Source organism: Ambystoma mexicanum, chromosome 1p (assembly GCF_040938575.1).
Source record: "Ambystoma mexicanum isolate Mex_15411 chromosome 1p, UKY_AmexF1_1, whole genome shotgun sequence".
NCBI lineage: Eukaryota > Metazoa > Chordata > Amphibia > Caudata > Ambystomatidae > Ambystoma > Ambystoma mexicanum.
The window spans coordinates 217,968,973-217,990,547 of record NC_090921.1 but is presented as its reverse complement, the minus strand read 5'-3'; the positions used below and the strand labels follow the sequence as shown (position 1 = coordinate 217,990,547).

Here is a 21,575-nt window from a genome sequence, read left to right as displayed (position 1 = left end):
TCCTTCTCTCATCTCTCTCTGTCCGCCATTCAGGAGTGGGGTGCCGCCAATGATCTCTGACTTAATGCCAGTAAGACCTAGATTCTCTTCATCGGCACACCTGCTTCCTCCTTTCCTGTCGCTCTCTGGCCAGCCTCTCTTGGCCCTGTTCCTGCTCCCACCTGTGAGGCTAAGAACCTTGGAGTCATCTTCCACTCCACGCATTCCTTCTCTCCTCACATCTCTGACGTCTCTAAGAAGTCACACTTCCATCTGCACCTCCTCAGAGGTATTCTTCCTTTCCTCTCCTTCCCCCAGAAGCTCACTGTCTCCAGAGCTCTGGTTCTCTCTAGGCTGGACTACTGCAACAGCCTCTTTCTAAATCTGCCTGCCTCTACTCTCCTCTGCAACTCATCCAAAACAGGACTGCAAGACTTGTTCTTGGCCTCAAGCCTGGGGATCGTATCTCTCCAGGACTGAAATCTATACACTGGCTCTCAGTGGCGGCGAGGATTAATTTCAAAACCCTCTGCATTGTCCACAAGGCCTTCTGGGGCCTGGGACCTCAATATCTTCAACCCTCTCTTCCTAAATATCTACCCTCTCAAACTCTTCACTCATCTGCCTCCAACTCCCTCAGGGTCAGTCACTTCTCCAAGCAGCGATTTGGTGGTAGATCTCTTTAGTCTGCTTGGGCATCCCTCTGGAACAGCCTCCCTGCCTCTCTGAAACTTGAGGAGAAGCATCTCCAATTCCGGAAGCACCCCAAGACCTTCCTCTTTGCTTCTGTTTTCTCTCCTCCTCTACCCTGCTGATTTCCTGGCTGAACCTGAATCTGCACTGGTTACCTGGCTATCCTCTGATCTCGGGCCCAGGTCCCCACCACGCCAGTTGCACACACCTGTACTGCCCCCTGATGTCTGCTCTTACCCTTGCACTCGCCACCATCTGGCCACACTTTTAATTATTGCCTTATTTATTTCACTGTTATCCTATCTACTGCACTGCCCCCTCCCCTTTCCCCCTGCACTTTTCCTGTTCCCTTCCCCCTGCACTTGCGTGATCTCAATGTCACCGGGCCTAGTAGGATCTCTGTCCGTCTTCCCTCATTCCCCTCCCTTGCCTCGTCGTGCCTTGAAACACTTGTGTATAGGAGCGTTATAAAGGCCATATCATATCATATATCGAAAATGTTAAAGTGAAACACACATATATCGAGAGAACCTGTATACCGAATGCATTTTTTCTCTCCCCAAACCCCTGTTTAGCATGCTTAAAAACTCACCCTAAACATTTCCCTCCAAAAATGAATCCTTTACCCCACCCAAAATTACATTCGGTGTACAGGTTTTCGTTATAAAATCCTCGATATGTGTGTTTCTCTATATACATTTTCGATATAAAGATGGTATAACCCAGCATTGTAGTTCATGGTACATGTTTTGAAGATCTGAATTTCAGAGGTGATCCAAGGCTGAGGACAGTGACAGAAAGGTGCGAATGTTCAAGCAGGATAGTGATAGTCAAATGGAGTCTTAAGTGCATGGTGAAAACAGTAGTCAAAGTGTATGAAAAGAAGTATTGGAACTATGTTCCCTGCTGGCCCACACCCACTCGCCACAAACCCCATCCCTACACCCCATCCTATGTGCAATGCAAACCCCATACCGTTTGAAACAACCCCATTACCTTTATTCCTTTTCCCTCACAGCATGCAGATTTACCCAGCCTACTCTTTCTAATCACCCACCATTTGCACATATTAAGGGGCACGCTAAAGATTAAACCCACCCCTCCCACCTACTGATTAACGGCAGATAAAGTTGTAACTGCAGTATTTTAATGGTGCATTGCTTACATTCAAAATATAAATTCTGATTACTGCAGGAGCAGGGCTATGAATTGGCTTGGGAATGGGATTTGTCTCATGCATGACACTGCAAAAATACCAGTAACTCAGCACTTCTACAATAGCTCACTGTGAAGCAACAAATAACCCATGCTCTTTTAACCTCTTCCTACACTTTTATTTTTAAATTAATCTATTCTGGAATGGTTTTCTTTTAAACTAAAAGTATAGGAACTGAACAACAGAATTTAAAAAAAGTAGAGCAGCACTGCTCTCAACTGCTCCCACCCACTTCGACCACGGAGTGAAAGTTAGAGAAAGGACGGTCAGTGGAAGAGGCATGAACAGGGGAAAGAGACAGGAGAGAGACCTCACGAAACCAAGGTAAGGGGCAAGAGAGTCCTACCTGAATTTCCTGAGTGTTTGAAGAGGCGAAATGAGGAATAGTAGGTGGAGGGAGCAGATTGTGAAAGTGAACAATGGAGTGATCAGCGGGTGAGGGGCCAATTGAGAGCTTAATATGAGGAGAGTGAATTAGAGAGAAAGACAAAGTCAAGAGAGTTTCCCACCACAGTGGGTAGGATGTCATGGAGAGAGTAGAGGGAGTGGCCAGATAGAAAGGATTTAAGTTGACAGCAGGTGGCTGCGGAGAGCATGGGAACGATGAAGTCCCCCAGCATGATAATGGGGATGTCGGAGGGAAGTGATAGATCAGGAGTTGAGGACCTGGGGGTCGATGGAGAACCAGAACAGTGAGAGGAGTAGGGGGAAGGAGTTTAATAATGGCCCATTAGAAGAAACAAAGAGTTGCTGTCAGATGGGGTAGATGGGCAGTGTTGAGGGCCTTCTTGATGAGGAGCTTTGTAAGAATTAAGCACTAGGCAGCAAGTCGCAATTTAGTTGTGTATGGTGTTCAAACTGTCAATTTATATGTAAAGAAAGATTCAGAGTAAAGAAGTAGAGCAAGCTGCGTACGTACTCAAAGAGATGTATCTGAATCCAAGGGAGCAAATTAGCCTTCCCAGAGTGTTGCCCAAATACAAAGCAAATTTATGATGATGGAGAGAAGAATCTAGTAAGGGAAGCTACCTTCCTATATTTTTCATCTGTCATGGGACAATAAACTCGGGTTCAGCTATCAAAATACTGCATGATGAGATACAATTGCATGTTCGATGCCTTAAATTGTAACATGTCTTTTTCCCTGCTTACTGCTATTTGTCTTCTATGTCTCCTTTGCGGCACAGACAATTCTGTGTATGTATAAAAGTAACACAAATATGCATTTTTGGAGGACCACTACATTCAAAATAACGAAAGCCAGATAGGCAGGATGAGATGTGATGGCTTTCATTGCCCATGTTTGTCTCTCTCTACCTGCCTAGTGTGTTTGACTTTGTTTCGCTTCGTCTGTCTCTTTTTGTGCCAGCAGTGTGTATTGCCTGGCTGTTTCTGTCCCTTTCCCAATGTTTTTCTGTATGTGACCTGTCTGCCTGTTTCTTTCTGCTTGTGTATGCACGGGTTTCTCTGTTTTCCTGTGGTTGTGTCTTTCTTCTTGTGTCTGCCAGTTGTCTTGTGTCAGTCTGCCTAAGGGTGTCTGTTTTGCTGTGTGGGAGAGCACTCATTTTGGCTTTTGGATATAACTCTTCCCATTTGAATGTTTTAATTCACAGATGCAAAGAACCTGTCAGCCTGCGGCCCCAGCCTTGTTGTCCCGCAGCCATCTGGATTCTATTATGAAGATGTCTGGAGAACCCTGGCCTGTTCACACAAGACATTTGCCACTCCACCTGAGGCCAGCAAATGCCTGAAGGGGAAGATTATACACATGTTTGGGGACTCCACCTTAAGGCAGTGGTGGGAATATCTGCTAGACTTCATTCCATGTAAGAGGGCTGTACAGCCAACCTCTTCACCACACTTTTTTTCCCCTTGCACCTCTGCCTACTCTGACCTCCTAGGTCTCCTCTTTTTAAGACGGAGATCCTGACATTTTGAGCACCTCTCTCTAACTTCCTCTCCTTCTGATCTGTTTCTTCTCAGATCTTATCCCTCTCAATAGGCTACGCTTTCAGACTGTCACCCTGGTAGACTACCCACCTAGACCCCCGTACTCTCAAAGCTGCTCCCTCAGACATCATAGCTCTTACACTTTTTAGATTTGTACTGAGGAGCTTCTTGCAATGATGCTTGACATTGTGGTGCAATTTAAGTTGTCTATCGAAGGCATTGGCTTGCAGGCATATTTGTATGGTTGCACCAGGACATTTTTCAATTGTCCAGGATTTAATCTCTCGTAGACTAACATGCTTTGAATAATTCCCATTTGCCAGGCTGGGAATCCTCAGTATTAGAAAATCATTGTAAACACAATCAGAGGTTTAGCTATACAGCTTATCGCCCTGATTTGTGTCCTTTGAACTCTGACCAATTAAGGCAAGTGCCTTAAGCGGTGCCACATGAAACCATCTTCTGATTCTTACAGCATGTCGTGTGCATGGGAGTCCCCTATGTTTCAGTGGGAGCAGATGGCTGAATCTTTTCACTTTCTTCAGCGTTTTGCAGAGGAACATTCTGGCACTTCAACATATGTTTTTCTCAGCCTGCTGAGACTTTTTTTCTCTCATTTTCCGAGTGAAGCCCTTCTGGCAAGTCACTCTTCAAGGAATGTGCAAATGTCACAAAAAGAACATATTCATTAGGACCCTCGTGAGTATTGCATCTACTGGAGGCACCCAGACCTTATTACAGAAAATTGTAGGTTCTGCAGTACATTTTCATGTAAAAAACTTCAGGGCAGGAAGAGACACCTGCTTCTTTTCTTCAATGAGAGTGAGGTACACTCCTCAGATGAGGAGTCCTCCTAAGTGCCCCTTGGTCTATGGAGGGAATGGAGTCGAGGGTCAAACACCACCTTCAAGAAAAGGCCCATTGCTTAAATGTGTTGTGTGCGAATTACTTATGCTGCTAATTGAGTTGAGGCACTTTTGTTTTAACGCTGCCTACGTTATACTAGAACAATTCAATTTAAACTGTGTGTTTTAGCCTTTTACAATGATGTTTTAAATTGATTTTGCTTTTAAAACTCGCAATTTGCACTTCATTTCCTTGTAAACGCACTGCCGTTTTGCACACATCACACCAGCAATCTCCTCCAAACGTACCAATCCGGGTTCAAACCCAGATGCAGCATGGAGAGGGCAACCATATAGGTGGTCTACTCAACCTCTCTTCCAATATCGACACAATAGACCACCAGGTGCTCAAGGACACCCTACATCGACGCATGAAGATCAGCGACCTTGTCCTACGCTGGTTCAGGTCCTACCTCGCCAACTGCCGGACGTTTGTTTGCTATGCAGTGACGGCACCCTGCATATAGACAAGGCAGCTCAGGAGCATGCTGGGACATACACCTGCAAACTCACCAATGTGATTGGCTCGACCAGTCAGGATGTGCTCCTCAATGTGCACGAGGGTCCCAGCATTCTTCCAGGTCCGGTGAACTATTCAGCGTACGAGGGGGAGGCGGTCACCCTGGTGTGTGCGACGAGGGGACATCTGCGACCCCACACCATTTTGAGCAAAGTAAGTCGTGTAGACATGGGCCCTTTTTAGTTACTATGGATACCATTGCCATCATTCTGATCTGTGTGCTACACTTTTTTTCATCACTGGTCTCTCACTATGTGCCTTGCTCTCCTCCTCCCTTCTGTGTACCTGTTGGCTCCTGACCGCTGCACTTTGACTCCATCGCATCACATCTGATCAAATAAATTGGATATCATTTTAAGAGTATAGGTAAAAGGATTTGGAGGGAGACTACCCAGAAAACCACTGGTATGTTCTACAGTTTTGGGGGAAGCCAGACCCTCTCTGGATCAACCAAGTCCTTCAGCTTAGTTCTCATTGATGCTGTTGTGCTCCAGCATCTTGAAGTGTCTCTTGTGCTAGATGGAATTACCACTAATGATCTCAGACCCAAATATCGGATAGACTCAAAGAATATGGCAAAGTCAGCTATGAGGGCATCCTATGTGCCAAACTTAAAACCTATTGAATGGGGGGAGTGGGTAAGGGAACATATATGCCTATATGTTGTATAAGTATTAGTAATGTTACTGGATGGCCCTTATCTGGTAGGCATGCCTTGAACCACCTCTAAACACATATAATACAGATTATAGGAGAATATCAGCAACCGGTTGGACTGTGCAACATTGCATAGCATGTTGCTACATAGACCCTCTGATTGGTTGGCATTCTCTCTCAACCTTGGATAGTCAGCTCATTAGCAGCATGTAAGCTAAACAAAACTCAGTTGCAGAGTGCAACGTCAGACTACCACCCACTTGCCCAATTAGTCCATCATCTCTCATTGGACTCTCATTGGCCAGACCCCAAGCCAAAGCTTCTTTTGTAGTTGACCTTGCAGCCTGTTCTCTGTTCTAGTACCTTTAAGGAGGAAGTGTAGGTGCACCATTATCTTCATCTAGATCTTAATGAATAGTCCTTATTTTTTTACTTCTGAGTCACGATATTCTCAGTTTTATCAATTTTGATACTTTATTTAATACTATTTAACTCAATTAAGTTGGGTGTCTTTACTCCTCTTGGCCTCTGGAGACTTGGTTGCTCTACCTCACAGAAGCTTGTTGTATCCTGGACTCTCCAGTACATGGTACTTGTTTTCTTCTACGCTCCATCTAAGAGAAATATGTCTTATGTACATTGATTATCCTCTTTGACTCCCTTTGTGCCTTGTAATAATTCCTTGATGTGGTACCCAGGCCAATAGACTCATCTTTATTCCTCACACAAAGCTGGTTTTCCAGCATCTCCCAACTCTGCAGCCCTGGTCTGTCTCCGAGGTAGCTTGATTGGTTTCAACACGACTCCCGCTTCCATCTTTTTCTCATGGCTGCTTCAGTCACATTCTATTTTCTTCTGCAGCAAGCTCCTATATGTTTCCTCTCCCTTGCGTTTCTGCGTATGTACATTTGGTCTACTCACTAATTTCTTTTGTGCACATGATTTCTCCATATTCAATTACATGTTTCTCTTGTTACCCCAGTTACATCTTCATTCCTTAAGTATTTTCATATCGTTTTAATGCATCGTTGTGTCTTTCTTTCAAGATGTCACTCTGCACTCGACTGATTTCACTTATAGCTCTTCGATGTCCAATGGTGTGTGCAAACATCCTTCCACCCGTTCAGTGCGAGGGCACGTTCGATACGGTTGTCTAAGGGCATATCGTCTGTAATACACTCGATGCGGCATTGTGATAATACCTGGTGTCCCACAAAGGGCTCTTCTCCTGCTATTCCAATATGATGGAGGTGAGGGGGGGGGGCTAGGGATGACTTGTCCATCTGCTCCTCTACACTATGTTCATATGAGTTTCCAAAGTTCTGGACAGTACACCTAATAATACCTTGGGGCCTGTGTCACTGAGTCCCTCTATTGCCTTCTTCTAATCGAGCGGAAGAAAAGGTCTTCTCTTTAAATCCCCACAAAATACACCAAAAGTAGCAAACCATTAAACAGCTTCTGTCACTGTGAGGATGACTGTCCTAAACTGGTGAGAGGCTCAGAAACGTTTATTTTTTCTCCGACTGGTTTATCAACCCTTCGTCCTAAACCAAGGCCTCATCAGAGAAGTGACTCAGTGATGTGCCACTGAGACATCCTTGGCCTCTCAGGATAGGCTGTCGCAAAAGCAGCTGTTCCTGTGAAAAAGCCCACTGGTTGGTGGCAGAGATTTACCATATGGGATTCGGCTTGCTGTAGCCCAACCAACACCCTTGAAGGCATCCTGGGTAGGAAATCTAGTGTGACTTTTCCAGCAAAACCTTGTTCTCTGTTTGTGAAAGGAAATCAATAAAGCCATATATGGTTAGTGTCGCTATCTGCTGAGCTAGCAGGGCAGAAACCATCCTGGACCAGACCTGGCTGATGAGTGAACAGATGTCTGGGATTTCTGACTGTAATTCACATACTGACTGTTTCCTAGAGAAGTAGGCTAGGCAAGTTTCAATGCACTGACCATCAGCAATTGGGTGGCCACTAAACGTTTGAAAGGATGCACTCAGCTACTACTGTTTCTATTTATATGGTAGTCTGTCCTCCTTCTTTGACTCAATTTATGACGATTCCCAAAGCACACAAAGTTGGTGCCTGTTACAGGCTCGTCCTGCTCCCCATGATATCAGTGCACCCCAACACCTCAGGCACTTCAGACGCTTGACACAAATGATACCCAGGAGACCAGAAGGAGAGGCCTGGCTCATCCTTATATACAAACGGAGTGGCTAAATCCATTCTCCACCCATGAAACAGTATGTATAATAACAAAAAGGTCAATTTCCGAGAACAGGGGGAAGGAAGCCTGCAGTTGTGAAAGTCTTTCAGAGACATTTCTGCGAGGCAGCCACTGGCCTTGGGTTTTGAGCCAGCAGCGTTGTCGCTGTGTACATTCTCAGCAGGTGCCTCACACATTCCACAGCTCAGCTGTGACCTCGCTTGGCATGGGTGTTTCAGGTTTAGGCCAGTCTGTAAGCAAGACTCATTGCATTTCATTGTGCCTCAAAGAAACCAAAAGAAAATGCAGTATCAGAGATGGTAACATGCCCAATGTATTTCCTTGTCTTATTTTATGTATAAACCACTATAATTGCTGTCCAAAACCTTGCCTAGTTGCAATCTGCGACCCACTCCATAAAGCGCACTACAATAAAACAATTTTGATATATACATATTCAATAAGGGGAAAAAACATTATTTTTATTTTTTATTTTTTTTATTTTTTATTTGATTTAGTTGATACACAACTTTTCAAATATATACAAAAATACATAATGTACAAAAGCATACACACGAAGAATACAGCAGAAAAAAAAGGAAAAATGGGATTAAAATACCAAGGGTACAAAAGATACACAAATTAGACAAAAACAATAGATAAAAAACAAAATACTTTACATTTCATATACCTTCCAGATGATTAAAACAGAATATCAAAAGATAAAATAACCAAGCACCTCTCACGATCCAATAGGACCCCATACAGATTTAATTTGGGGCGACCACTACAGGCAACACCATTAAATATTGGACAATAGCGATCTGTACTTTTTCTCTTGAAGTCGAAAACATAATTTGCCATTTGTAGTCACTCGAAGTGCGGGTGTGAAAGGTGTTAATATTCTGAAAATATCTTTCTCTCACCAACATTAGTGACGGACAGTCTACTAGCAGATGTTGCAGAGTTTCTTTTTGCTGAACGTCAATGCAATATCTGCAGTAGTTTTGTTCCTGAGGGATCAGTTTCCGTCTAGATAATACATCTATCATACCTCATGGATTAAATCTAAACCGTTGGAATTCGGTTCGTATAGCTGGAGATGGACATTTCAGCAGGTACTGAGCAATGATACCATAAGGCTTTGTCAAGGATTTCCCCCCTTCTCCGATGTTTGCTGGTGTCTTCGATCGCTGCCTTCTTGCGAACACTCCTGATCTTGAACAGTGCTGCTCGAGTCTCGTCTGGTTCCAGGTTTCGTTCAGTTCCGGGAACGCGGAGTCCAGGAATCTGGGAGTCTTGGAAAAGCTAGTAATGCTCGGAATCAGGAAGGGGGAAGGGTCAGGAGCAGGTAATAGCACTGGGACAAAGGATACAATACCGCGAGCTATGAACACACGTCTGAGGCTACTCTGCAATAGCATTGAGATGCGCGGATCCGCGGAAGGCGTGGTCTATAAATGGATCACGCCGCGTTCAGCGCATGGAGCGAGCAAGGGCTTCAGCTCTGGGCGGCCATGTTGGAAGTAGTACGGAATGTAAGCCCCGTTGAGACAAGGACCAGGAGGTCCAAAAGGGGCGTGATCTGAAGTTCATGACAGCACGCCTCCTCCGAAGGCCTTTTCCTCCAGGTTTGCCCGGGTGTATTAGGTGAAATCTTCTGAGCAACCGAGTAGCCTTGATATTAGAAACAGGTTCCCAGGTCCTTTCGCTAGGAGGATATCCTTTCCACTCCACTAGGTATTGAAGATGGCCCTGCTTATACCTGGAGTCACAAATCTGGGACACCTCATATTCCAGTTGGTTGTCAACCAGTAGAGGAGGAGGTCTACTGGATTTTTGAGAGGATTGGATGTAGGGCTTCAATAGGGATGTTTGAAAAACTGGATGAATTCTTTTCCAGGAGTCAGGTAGCTTGATTCGATATGAGACAGGATTGATAATCTCCTTGATGGGAAATGGACCATAGTAGCGGGGAGCCAGCTTTTTTGGTCGCAAGTGTCGGGGAAGTAGTTTTGATGACAACCACACTCGGTCACCAACCATATAGGAAGGACCTGGTCTTCTCTTGGAATCCGCATACCTCTTGGTCTGTAATCTGGCTTTCTCCAAGCGTTCTTTAGCCTCGCAGTGAATGTTGATAAGAGTTTTGATCCAGGAGTCAACAGTAGGTACTGGTGTAGGGTAAGGAAGAACCGAGGGTAAAACCGATGGATAGAACCCCTGACTACAATAAAATGGGCAGGTCTGTAGTGCTGAGTGTTCGGAGTTGTTGTAAGCGAATTCTGCAACGGGGATCAGGAGAGACCAGTCATCCTGGACCTTGGTGGCGAAACAGAGATATTGTTCCAGGGTCTGGTTTGCACGTTCTGTGGCTCCGTTGGTTTAGGGGGTGATATCCTGATTCCTAGAACTCAACAGTGGTGTTTCCAGAATTGTGAAATGTATTGGGGACCCCGGTCAGATATGATCTTGGAAGGAAGCCCATGTAGTCGGAATATGTGTTCCAGAAATATTCCAGCTAGCTCCGAAGAGGAGGGTAGTTTCATCAGTGGCGTAAAATGGGCCATATGGGTAAACAAATCTATGGTGACCATGATGGTAGTATATCCTCGGGAAGGTGGTAACTCCACTATGAAGTCTGTAGCAATGATTTCCCATGGTTTAGAGGGTAGAGTGGGCTGCAGAAGAAGACCCGCCGGTCTTTTGTTATCATGTTTATTTTGGGCACAGGTCATACAAGCATGGATGTATTGCTGTACGTCAGACTTCATTTTAGGCCACCAGAACTGTCTCTGTATAAGACGGAGGGTGTTGGTGATACCTCAATGTCCGGAATGGAGTGCCATGACAAAGGTTTATTATTTTCTGCTGTAACTTCCATGTAGGAATGAGTAGTGTATTGTCCTTGAATAAGTAGCCTACCTTGGCCCTTTTTCCTCCAGTTTCTTTCTTATTGAAATGACCTTCCATATTTCCAAGGATTGGGTTTGCGATCAGACTTCTTCCAGGAGATCAACTGCTTGGGCTACGAAGATCGTGGGAGAAAACATTTTAGGAAATTCCTTATCTTCAGTGGTCACGTAGTCAGGATGGCGAGACAAGGCGTCAGCGATCAGGTTCTGTGATCCAGGGACATGAGTAATGTGGAACTGATACTGGGCAAAAAAGTAGGCCCAACGTGCCTGAGGACCGTTCCTGCACTCCAGTGACTGTAGAATCTGAAGGTTTCGATGATCAGTTCGGATTTGGACAGGATGTCTGGCTCCCAAAAGTAGGTGTCGCCATTCAGTGAAGGCTTGGCGAATGGCTAATAGTTCCTTTTCCAGGACGGAGTAGTGTGTTTCACTCGGAGTTACGGTTCTTGAAAGATCAACAACGGGGTGTTCCAAGTCGTCCTCCATTTTCTGCTTCAACACAGGTCCTATAGCGTAATTATAGGCATCCGTTTCTACTAAAAAGTGTCGACTTGTATCGGGTTGAGCCAAAATGGGAGCTTGTGTAAACTCGTTCTTCAAGCGCTGGAATGCAGTTTCTTTTAATGTTGACCAGACAAATGGGGTATCCTTCTTTAGCAGAGCCACTATAGGTTGTACAATCTCGGAAAAGGTGGCTATGAACGTTCGGTAGAAATTGCCTAGTCCTAGGAACGATTGGATTTGTTTCACGGACGTGGGAGTAGGCCATGCGAGAATGGCCTTTACTTTTGAAGGGTCCATGCCAATCCCCTCTGGACTAAGGATAAATCCTAGATAGTGCACAGAGGTAACGTGAAACAAACATTTTTCAGGCTTGGCTAAGAGGTGATGTTCCCGGAGTCTTTCTAGAACTGCCTTAACATGTCCTTCATGCTTCAAAGGGTCCTTGGAAAAAATCAATATGTCGTCCAGATAGACAATGACGAAGAGAAACAACATGTCAGAGAACACCCTATCCATAAAACTTTGGAATACTGCTGGGGCATTGGCTAGTCCAAAGGGCATGACCAGGTACTCGTAGTGGCCAAAGGGTGTTCTAAAGGCGGTCTTCCACTCGTCTCCTTCCCGGATACGGATCAAATAGTAGGCACCCCTGAGATCCATTTGGTGAATATTACTGCACCTCTCACTGCTTCCAGGATATCCGATATCAAGGGTAGTGGGTATCGGTCCTTAAGAGTGCTTTGATTCAGGCCACGATAATCAAGGCAAGGTCTAAGTTCCTGGGTGTCTTTCTTAGGAACAAAGCTCAATGATGCGCCTGCTGGTGACTTTGAAGGTTTTATGGTATCGTTTTCAAGGTTTGTATCCAGATATTCTTTGAGGGCCTTTTTCTCAGGTTCGGAAAGGATAAACATCCTACCGAAAGGAATCACTGCCGAGGTTTCCGTTTCAATTGCGCAGTCTTCGGGTCTGTGTGGAGGTAAAGCCTGGACTATGGCAGTGGAAAAGACATCGGCGAATCCTTGGTAGGCCTCCGGAACCTGTATTATATTGGAAACCATGAGTGGAGTTTTTTGCCCTTAGGTGGGTCCTCGGGGGGTGTTAAAGGAAGTTCCAGGGATAGACAATGAGACATACAAATCTCCGAGCCTAGGAATAGTGATCCTGCTGTCCAGTTTATATACGGATTGTGTTTTTGTAACCAGGGCATACTCAATACCATGGGGTAGTGGGCGGACTTAATGATATCAAATCTGATTAGCTCTTGATGGTGGTTTATTGAGAGTTGGATTTCCTTGGTCTGTAGGCTTATGGGCCCTGAACTGAGGGGTCTTCCATCGATGGCTTACACAGGCTGCATGGTGCTTCGTGCCTCATATGGGATTTGATGACTGACAACCCATTCCTGATCTATGAAGGTTCCCATAGCTCCACAGTCAACCAAGGCCAGAATGGAGTAGATCTTACTCTTCGAGGGTGAAAGAAATGCCTGGAGAACGACCAGTCTGTTTTGTCCAGGAGAGTACAAGGATAGAATTGATGTGGAGCAAACTTCTCTCTCCCGAATCTCTGCTCCATTTAAGATTGGGAGCTGGCGTTTCCCGAACGCCGAGGAGGTGCCAGAGGACATTCCCTGACCAAATGTTTGTCTGAAGCACAATACATACACAAACCCGTATGAATCCTTCTCAACCTTTCTTGAGGTGATATGGGTCCACGAAAGGCTCCGATTTGCATGGGTTCTGGTTCTGGGGCTGGGCTTGGGTTTGCGTCCGTTCTGGCTGTGCTCTCAAAGGACGTCTTGGGTGGGTTTCCCTTGGATTTCTTCTTTTCAGCCTTCCTTTCCTGGATGCGAAAGTCTATTTGCAAGGCCAGGTCCATTAGTGCTTGGAATGAATTTGGTCGAGCCACCCTAGCCAGTTCATCCTTGATCTCATCGTTCAGGCCTCTCCTGAACAGGGTAAAACTCGCCTCAGAGGACCAGCCTGCTTCCTTAGCCAATTGTTTAAAACTGGTCACATAAGTGAGCATATCTTGGGAGCCCTGTTGAAAGTCCAGCAAGCGTTCTTGGGCAGTATAGACCTGCTCTGGACGGTCAAACATGCCTTTAAGGGCCTGTATGAACCCATCATAGTCATCTAGGAGGGCATCGCCGGAGTTAACAAGGGGAGTTGCCCAAGTTAAGGCGTTGCCGGAAAGGTGGGATATGATGTAACCCACCATAGCCCTAGGAGTCGAGAAATAATAGGGCTTAAATGTAAAGTGGACCAGGTATGAATCCTGGAATCCGCAAAGTGTTTTTGCCGTACCATCATACTTGTTTGTTTGGCTGTTTGTTTATTTGGTATAGCGCTGCAAAACCCGAAGGCAGCTGGACGCGAACATTACATGTATACTTATAGCTTAGTTACAAATAAATAGCGAAAACAAGTCGGTAGTACAATTTTGTGGATAGTGGTCACATAAATGCATAGCGATAATGAGACGAGCAACAGGAGGTAACAAGTACCGTGCAGACAAATTATTCATTGATAAGAAGGTAGTTGAGGTATGGGTGGGAGGAGGCAGGTGGTTAAGGAGTGGTAGTGGAGTCATTGGTCCGGATCCATGTTAGTTTTTCGCCTGAAACTGGAGTAGGGTTGGTCAGATATCAGATCAAGGGGGAGTGTGTTCCAGGTTTGTGCAGCTACGACTGGGAAGCTGGCGCCGCCAGCTCTAGCCCGTTTGAATCTGGGCACTTCGAGAGTGTTAATGTTAGCTAATCTTGTGGGACGGGCGGATATTCTTCTGGTGAATCTTTCAGTCAGATAGGGTGGAGCTATGTTATTAAGGCATTTGGACGTGAGGGAGAGTGTTTTCAGGAGAATCCCGTCACTAATCTTAAGCCAGCGGACGTCTCTTCTGAAACTGGAAATGTGCATTCTGTTAGGGATATTTAGAGCTGCTCTAAGAGCATTATTTTGGAGCTTTTGTAGTTTGACAGTGATATATTTATTGGAGCCTGCATAGAGGGCATTGCAATAATCCAATTTGGATAATATAAGTGCATTGGCCAGGGTGATGCAGCTTGTTTCGGAGAGAAACGGTCTACATGCTCGGATCAGTTTACAAGTGTAAGCTGTGGAGGATGCTAAGGAGTTAACTTGCTTTTTGAGGGAGAGTGACACGTCAAGGTAGAAACCTAGTGTTTTGACTACGGGCATCACTTTTATGATATTGTTGTCAATATTGAAGGAAGCATAGTTGGGGTCGAGTTTTTTTGTAACTGTGACTGAACCTAGGAACAGGAGCTCCGTTTTGTCGTCATTCAGGCAGAGGCCATGGGAGGCCATCCATGCCTGAATGAGGAGGTATATCTTATTTACCAAGGCCGTGTCTTCAAGGAAGTTGCCTGAGAGGGGAATGAGGATCTGGGTGTCGTCTGCATAGTTAGCGTAGGTGACACCCAGTCTGTCCAACTTGTCGAATAATGGCTTGGTAAAAATGTTATACAGGGTGGCAGACACGCATGATCCCTGTGGTACCCCACAGGAAACTTGTATGGGATCAGCAGCAGCAGAAGGGGAGAAGACTCTCATTGTCCGGTTGGCTAGGAAGGACTGGATCCAGGTAATGGCATCTCTTGAGAAATGTGCGGCCGAACTGAGGTGGTTGCATAAGACTGCATGGTCCACCAGGTCGAAGGCCGCAGATAGGTCAAGGAGGAGTAGCAGCACCGTTTTCCCATTGTCCCTCAACACATCAATTTGGGTCTTAAGGTCAATTAATGCAGTTTCCTTGCCATGGAGAGGGCAGAAACCAGACTGGCCTGAGCCGAGCAAGTGATTAGCTTCTAAGTAGTCCTGAATTTGTAGGTAGGCTACTCTGTCAATAATTTTGAGTAGAAAGGGGACCGTAGTAATGGGTCTATAATTAGTGGGGATAGAGGGGTCCAAGGTCTGTTTTTTGAGCAGTGGGAGTAACCAAGATTCTTTGAGGTTATTAGGGACAAGGTTCTGCTTGAAGGATGCATTGATAAGCTTAGAGATGAACGGAGCTAAATCTCTAGCGGCATCTTTTATAATTTGGGCTGGGCAGATATCTCATTTGCAGTTGGAGGGTTTTAGTGACAGTATGATTTTTTCGGTCTCAATGATAGAAATTCTCTTGAAGCTAAATGGTGGGATGGGGCTAGGTGTAGTGGCAATAGGGGGTAGTTGCTGTTCAGAGTTGGTTATAGTTGCTTTTTTGTTAGCTATTTTAGTTTGAAGTGAGGAGATTTTGTTTGAGAGAGCATTTTGTATGCTAGTACACCAGGGTTTGTCTTTAGGTGTGTTGTCAACCTGGGGTATAGGTGATTCCATTTCCCGAAGGATGGAGAAAAGTTCCTTGGTATCTGATTTAGCCTTGGATATTCTGTCATTAAAGGTATTTTTTTGCACTAATTATTTCATTCTTGTAGTGTTTAGATAGATTAGTGAGTTTGTCCTTATTCTCATTAGTTGGCGAGTGACGCCATATTGACTGAAGCTTTCTTTTTTGCAGTCTGAGCTCTTTGAGTTGTGGTGTGAACCAAGTGTTGATATGTGTTTTCTTTTTGCCTTTCCTGAGTTTGACTGGTGCCGTGGCATCCAGAGCCTTGGTCATAGCCTCGTTGAAGACCTCTACTAGAGTGGTAGAGTCTGCGTTACTATCTGTAATATTAATGGCAGGCAGGAGCAGTGGGAGTATTTTGTCCACTGAGACGTCTTTTTTACTTCTTGTTGGGAGCGGCGGTGCCATGATCATGGTGTTTTGAGGGGTAAGGTCTAGTGTGGCAGTGAAGGTTATTAAGAAGTGATCGGACCAGAATTGCGGGATATTGTTGGTGATGTTGATGTTGCAGTTTAGGTCAGCAAGCCAATCCAGGGTGCGTCCTTTGGAGTGGGTGGGAGCTGTGACTTTTTGTGTTAGTCCATGATCCATCAGAAGGGCAGCAATAGATTGGGCGTGTTTGTCATTAATGTCACTGAATCCCAAATTGAAACCACCCAGTAGGAGGATGTGTGCTTGGTTTTTAGTGTTGTTGGCAAGGAGACCAGTTATGTCGTCCTCGAAGGAGCCTATGGGTCCTGGTGGTCTGTATACCAAGTGGATGGTAAGTGTATGGTTCTTGGAGAGGGGGAGTTTTGCTGTGAGTAGCTCACAGGATTGGCAGGATGGGGGTGTGGCTAGGCTGAGGGACAGATTGGTTTTGGAGATGATCCCCCACCTCTGGTGTTCGGTCTATCGGCTCTGATAATTTGGTAGCCCTCTGGTACAGCTAGCATGAGGGCAGGTCCTGCAGCCTCATGTAGCCATGTTTCAGTGATGGCTAGAAAGTCTAGGTTTTTGTTCACTAGAGTGTCAGCTATATCAGAGGCATGGGCTATCAGCGACCTGGCGTTGATAAGGGACCATGATAAGGAGAAGGCCCTTTTGATATTGGTAGGGCGTGGGAGGGTTGTTGTAGGTGGTTGGTCTATGCGAGGATTATTTGTCATGATGTCTCGGTGTGCACATGCAAAGTTAGTAGATATTTTGTGTTGTGCATATTTAGAGGAGAGATCTGAGGGAGAGGCTGTGTTGCGGGTCTGACGCCTACTGGTATAGGTAGTTTTAATATCATAGAGACGGGACAATCTAGATCTCGGTCTCTGATTTCAGGGTATGATGTCAGTGAGGACAGGGCCATTGTAATGATGAGGCCTGCGATCAGTAGGGCGGTCAGTAACCTTAGGGCTTTGCTCATGGTCATAAGTAGGGTTGGGCAAGTCAGATAGGGTAAATGTGTGATACTAGTGGGAGAAGTTTCTGGCTGGTTAGCTAGGTGCCAGTAATGCGAGGTAATGGACTGATCCCCTTGAGTGTATTATGTTACCAATTGCAAAAAATGGTAGAGAGTGGAATAGAGAGGATAATCAGGAGCAGATTGCTAGAATGGGCTATCGGGCAAGGGCGTGTACAAATTATGCATATAGTAGATTCTAGAGTAAAAAACACATTCAGTAACGAGTAGTCTTGATTATACAACAGTAGAGGGGGTGGGTCAGTAGGCAGTTAATACCAGTAGTGCTGGTAGTTACAGATTACTACAGATGTCAAATGCATGGAAATGGAGGTATTTTAGAGACGCAGTCAATAGTAAGTAATGTTGAAAATGCAGGAGGTGAGCACATACAATATCCACTAGTAGTAGTAGCAATGAAAGTTTGAGGTCACATTTGCATGAGGCAAAGTCAGTAATTATAGTGCATATTGGAGCAGGAACAGCTGGCCTTGTAACATTATATAGAGAGATACTCGGAGTAAGCTCAGTAAGTCTTGCGTTAGTCACATTGTCATAATAAACATTACATTGTCAGTTACATTGTCGTAATAAAAATGGGGTTCACTGGCACTCGGGTGCGTAGGCTATGCAATGGAGGGCATTCAAGTTGGAAGCAAAGATACTTGTGGCGCAATTGGGCGTGTATCACTTAAATGGACAGGATGAACAAGAAGGTTCGCATGCACTCGGTAGCGGCCAATACACGGGTTACAATCAGTGTTTGTAAAGCGACAGCTGGTTTGTTGTAGCAGGCATACAATAGCACTAATAGGAGTGCAATTTTACAAGCGGAGTAAAACGTCATGCATCAACATGTGCGGGATGGTGCACGCAAGGTGGCGATAAACAGTTTATGAGATGCATATTTTATGGTGGCTTAGATGCAAACATTCATGGTGATTGACAATCGCACTGGATGCATATTTTTGGTGGAGTGGTCAATCGCGCTGGGGCGTAGATGTTGGGCAATTGTCATTGGTGAGTGGGGGCAGTGGGTCCAGGGTACCTGATGGCCATGTGATGTGGCAAACAAACTTAATGGGGGGTCCGTGTGCCAGGCGTGTTGTCCAGAAGACAGGCCAGGTGAGATGGAGCAGATCACTTAACAGCTGGCAATAGTGCAAATGGGGTAGGTGTTTACCTTGATTGACGGTTTGAGATGCAGGTCGGGCCAAGGATGGCAAGTCGTAGATCGAGCAGGGTGGGCGGCTGACGGCGTGTACGGTCGGGACAGGCTTGGGACAGGGGTTAGCCTTGCTTTTGTGCCTTTCTTCGTGGGCCGGCTTTGCCTGCCGGCATAGTGTGATTGGTGGATCTAAAGCTCATCAGCCAATCCGCATTCCCTGGTATGTGACGAGGGGAGGAGGTCTGCCGAAAATCGGGCAACGGCCATCTTTAGGTGGAGAGACCATGTGGGTCTCATTGGTGGCATTCTTGTTTTGCACGGCAGTAGGTGCAAAAAGGGACCTTGGCAGGGTTTCTAGGTGCCAAATCGTGTGCAGAGTAAAATCGAGGCAGAATCTGTTTCAAAGCAGGACGATGCTCAGTTTTTCATAGGTAGCTCCTGCAGTTTACATGCGGACACCTACTCCGACGAAGGCATCATCAGGTGTCTTGTCAACAATACTGCCGAACAGGGCACTCTCCTTTGTAGCACAATCCCGGGATAAGACCAATTGTTTGAGCGTGGTGTTTTCCGCCTTAAGATTTTGGACCTCGGTTGATAATTCTTGCATGCGTCGCATTAAGTTCTGCACGGCGGATTCCATCTCGTTTTTAGGTTCGATCGGGTGGCATCTCAAACTGTCAAGGAGTTCCCCCCTTCTCACCTGGATCCGATGTTTGCCGGTGTCTTCGATCGCTGCCTTCTTGCGAATGCTCCCGGTCTTGAACAGTGCTGCTCGAGTCTTGTCTGGTTCCAGGTTGCGTTCAGTTCTGGGAACGCAGAGTCCAGGAATCCGGGAGTCTTGGAAAAGCTAGTAATGCTTGGAATCAGGAAGGGGGAAGGGTCAGGAGCAGGTAATAGCACCGGGGCAAAGGATACAATACCGCGAGCTACGAACACACGTCTAAGGCTACACTGCAATAGCATTGAGACGCGTGGAGCCGCGGAAGGCGTGGTCTATAAATAGATCACGCCGCGTTTAGCGCATGGAGCGAGCAAGGGCTTCAGCTCTGGACGGCCATGTTGGAAGTAGTACGGAATGTTAGCCCCGTTGAGACAAGGACCAGGAGGTCCAAAAGGGGCGTGATCTGAAGTTCATGACAGGCTTGACCCCAAACACCCAAACATTAAAGTCTTTATAGTGCGAGCACTTCGCTAAAGTCCCCGCCCAATCAGCGCGATAGAACTTTACTTTAGCACCGTCAGGGTTCTGGAGTAACAGCTCTATTGTTAGATTTGCCTCACTCCTATGACTATATACACATTTCAGCCATTTCATTGAATATGTATTGCATAATTTTAACAAGGCAGAGGCCAAAACTTCCAGAATTGTCCCACTATTTATACCCAAGAGGCACTTCCGTAGCAAGGCACAATGTATCCACCTTGCCTGTGCATACAAAGACACCAGCCCCAACTCATAACGCATCATAGTGATCGGAGTTGCTTTAGGTAAGCCTAAGATCGCCTTCCAATACTTAGCCTCTAAGGCCTTCCATGAACAGCCTTTGTCTAACACCATGCTCTCAACACTATACAATACAATCGGGATGACTTTCATTTTATAAAAATTTACTGCATGCCATAAGGAGAATTTACCAAATTTTTTAATGGTAATTCTAGACTGTGAGGTCAATTGTAGTAATTTACTCTGAACCATTGTTCCCATGTTGCCCTTAGATTGCCTATTTGAGATTTCTATCCCCAAATATCTGTATTCCGACACCTTTTCCAACTTAATGTCTTGTATCGACCATGAATATGTAAGGGGGGACGTCCTTTTGCTTCCCAGCTTGGGGGAACAGGCTATTACTTGTGATTTACTGGCATTAATAACCAGTCTGTTTTCACAGGCGGATTCCCCAAGCCTTACATGCAACCACTGGAGACCTTGTGGAGTCTGAGACAGGAGGACGAGGTTGTCTGTGCATAACAGATACAGGATCTGCTGAGCCCCAAACCTCAGAGGATCACCATTACAATGCAGAAATGTATTCCCAAGATCTAAAATGAAGAATTTAAACAAAAATGCGGCCAGCGCACAGACCTGTTTCAAGCCACGTGATTCTATTTTCAGTGACAGCTTCCCATCTAAGCTCATGCGAACCCGCATCGATGTATTAGAGTGGAACAAAATGATCAGGTACAGTAGAGATGTAGGGCACTCATACACTTTCAGTTTCTTAACCAGCAGATTGCGGTCCACAGAGTCAAATGCTGCCTTGAAATCTATAAAGCCCATATATAAGGGTTGAGATCTCTCTAGCTGCTGTGCCTGGAGGAGGTTGAGTATCATTATGTTAAGAATTGTTCCTAAGCCCTTTACAAAACCGGGAAAAAAAACATTATCAAAACAAGACAACTGATTTATGTCCTAACACATCTAATGCCATTCATTCACATATTGCATAGCCACCCACCCACTTATTAGCATCAGCCATTATCTAGGGTGCATCTAAAACAAAAAAAAAATAACTACAGGTCTCTCCCTTTCTAGCTCTAAAACCCAGCACCACCTCCTTCATGTGTCTGTTCTGTTTGTGTGCACTGTCCAAGTCGGAAATGGTTCTCTTACTTTCCAGTATATAGTCAGCCTCTAGTACCTGCCAGCCCCTAGGTGCACCCAAAGCCAGTGTCAGCAACAACTTGTCAGTGCTTTTCATATTGCTCCCAAATAGCATCTTGCATGGTGAATACATTGTCGCTGGCCGCTCTCTCAATGGTAGGCCATGGATAACTAATGACACCCAGTCGTCCCACGGTGTGACTTTCACATCCATCTGTTTGAACAGCTCCTTCTTTGACTCCTCTTTCTTTTTTTTTCTTCCAACAAGTCACACAAATGTCCACGTGCCCCTGCCAGTCCTATGTGCCTGTGGGCTGGTAGACCATCTCTGGCGGGCACCGATACCCATTGTCTTGCTCTTTCTCTGCATTGATATATGGCATCATTTGTTCATCCTCCCCTTTTTGGTCCGCCAGGAGCCGCTCACATTTCCTTTGACCCTCCTTCTTGCTCTTCTGTAGGA

General features: G+C 45.5%; 1 protein-coding gene across 1 annotated transcript in view; it reads left to right on the top strand.

Moving 5' to 3' along the window:
* The window catches only part of LOC138568003 (NXPE family member 3-like), a 540,599-nt gene that overhangs the window by 343,923 nt on the left and 175,101 nt on the right, over positions 1-21,575 (top strand). Inside the window, exon 4 of the mRNA XM_069646413.1 lies at positions 3,502-3,714. Coding sequence (XP_069502514.1) covers positions 3,502-3,714 — 213 coding nt within the window. The remainder of the gene's footprint in view (positions 1-3,501; positions 3,715-21,575) is intronic.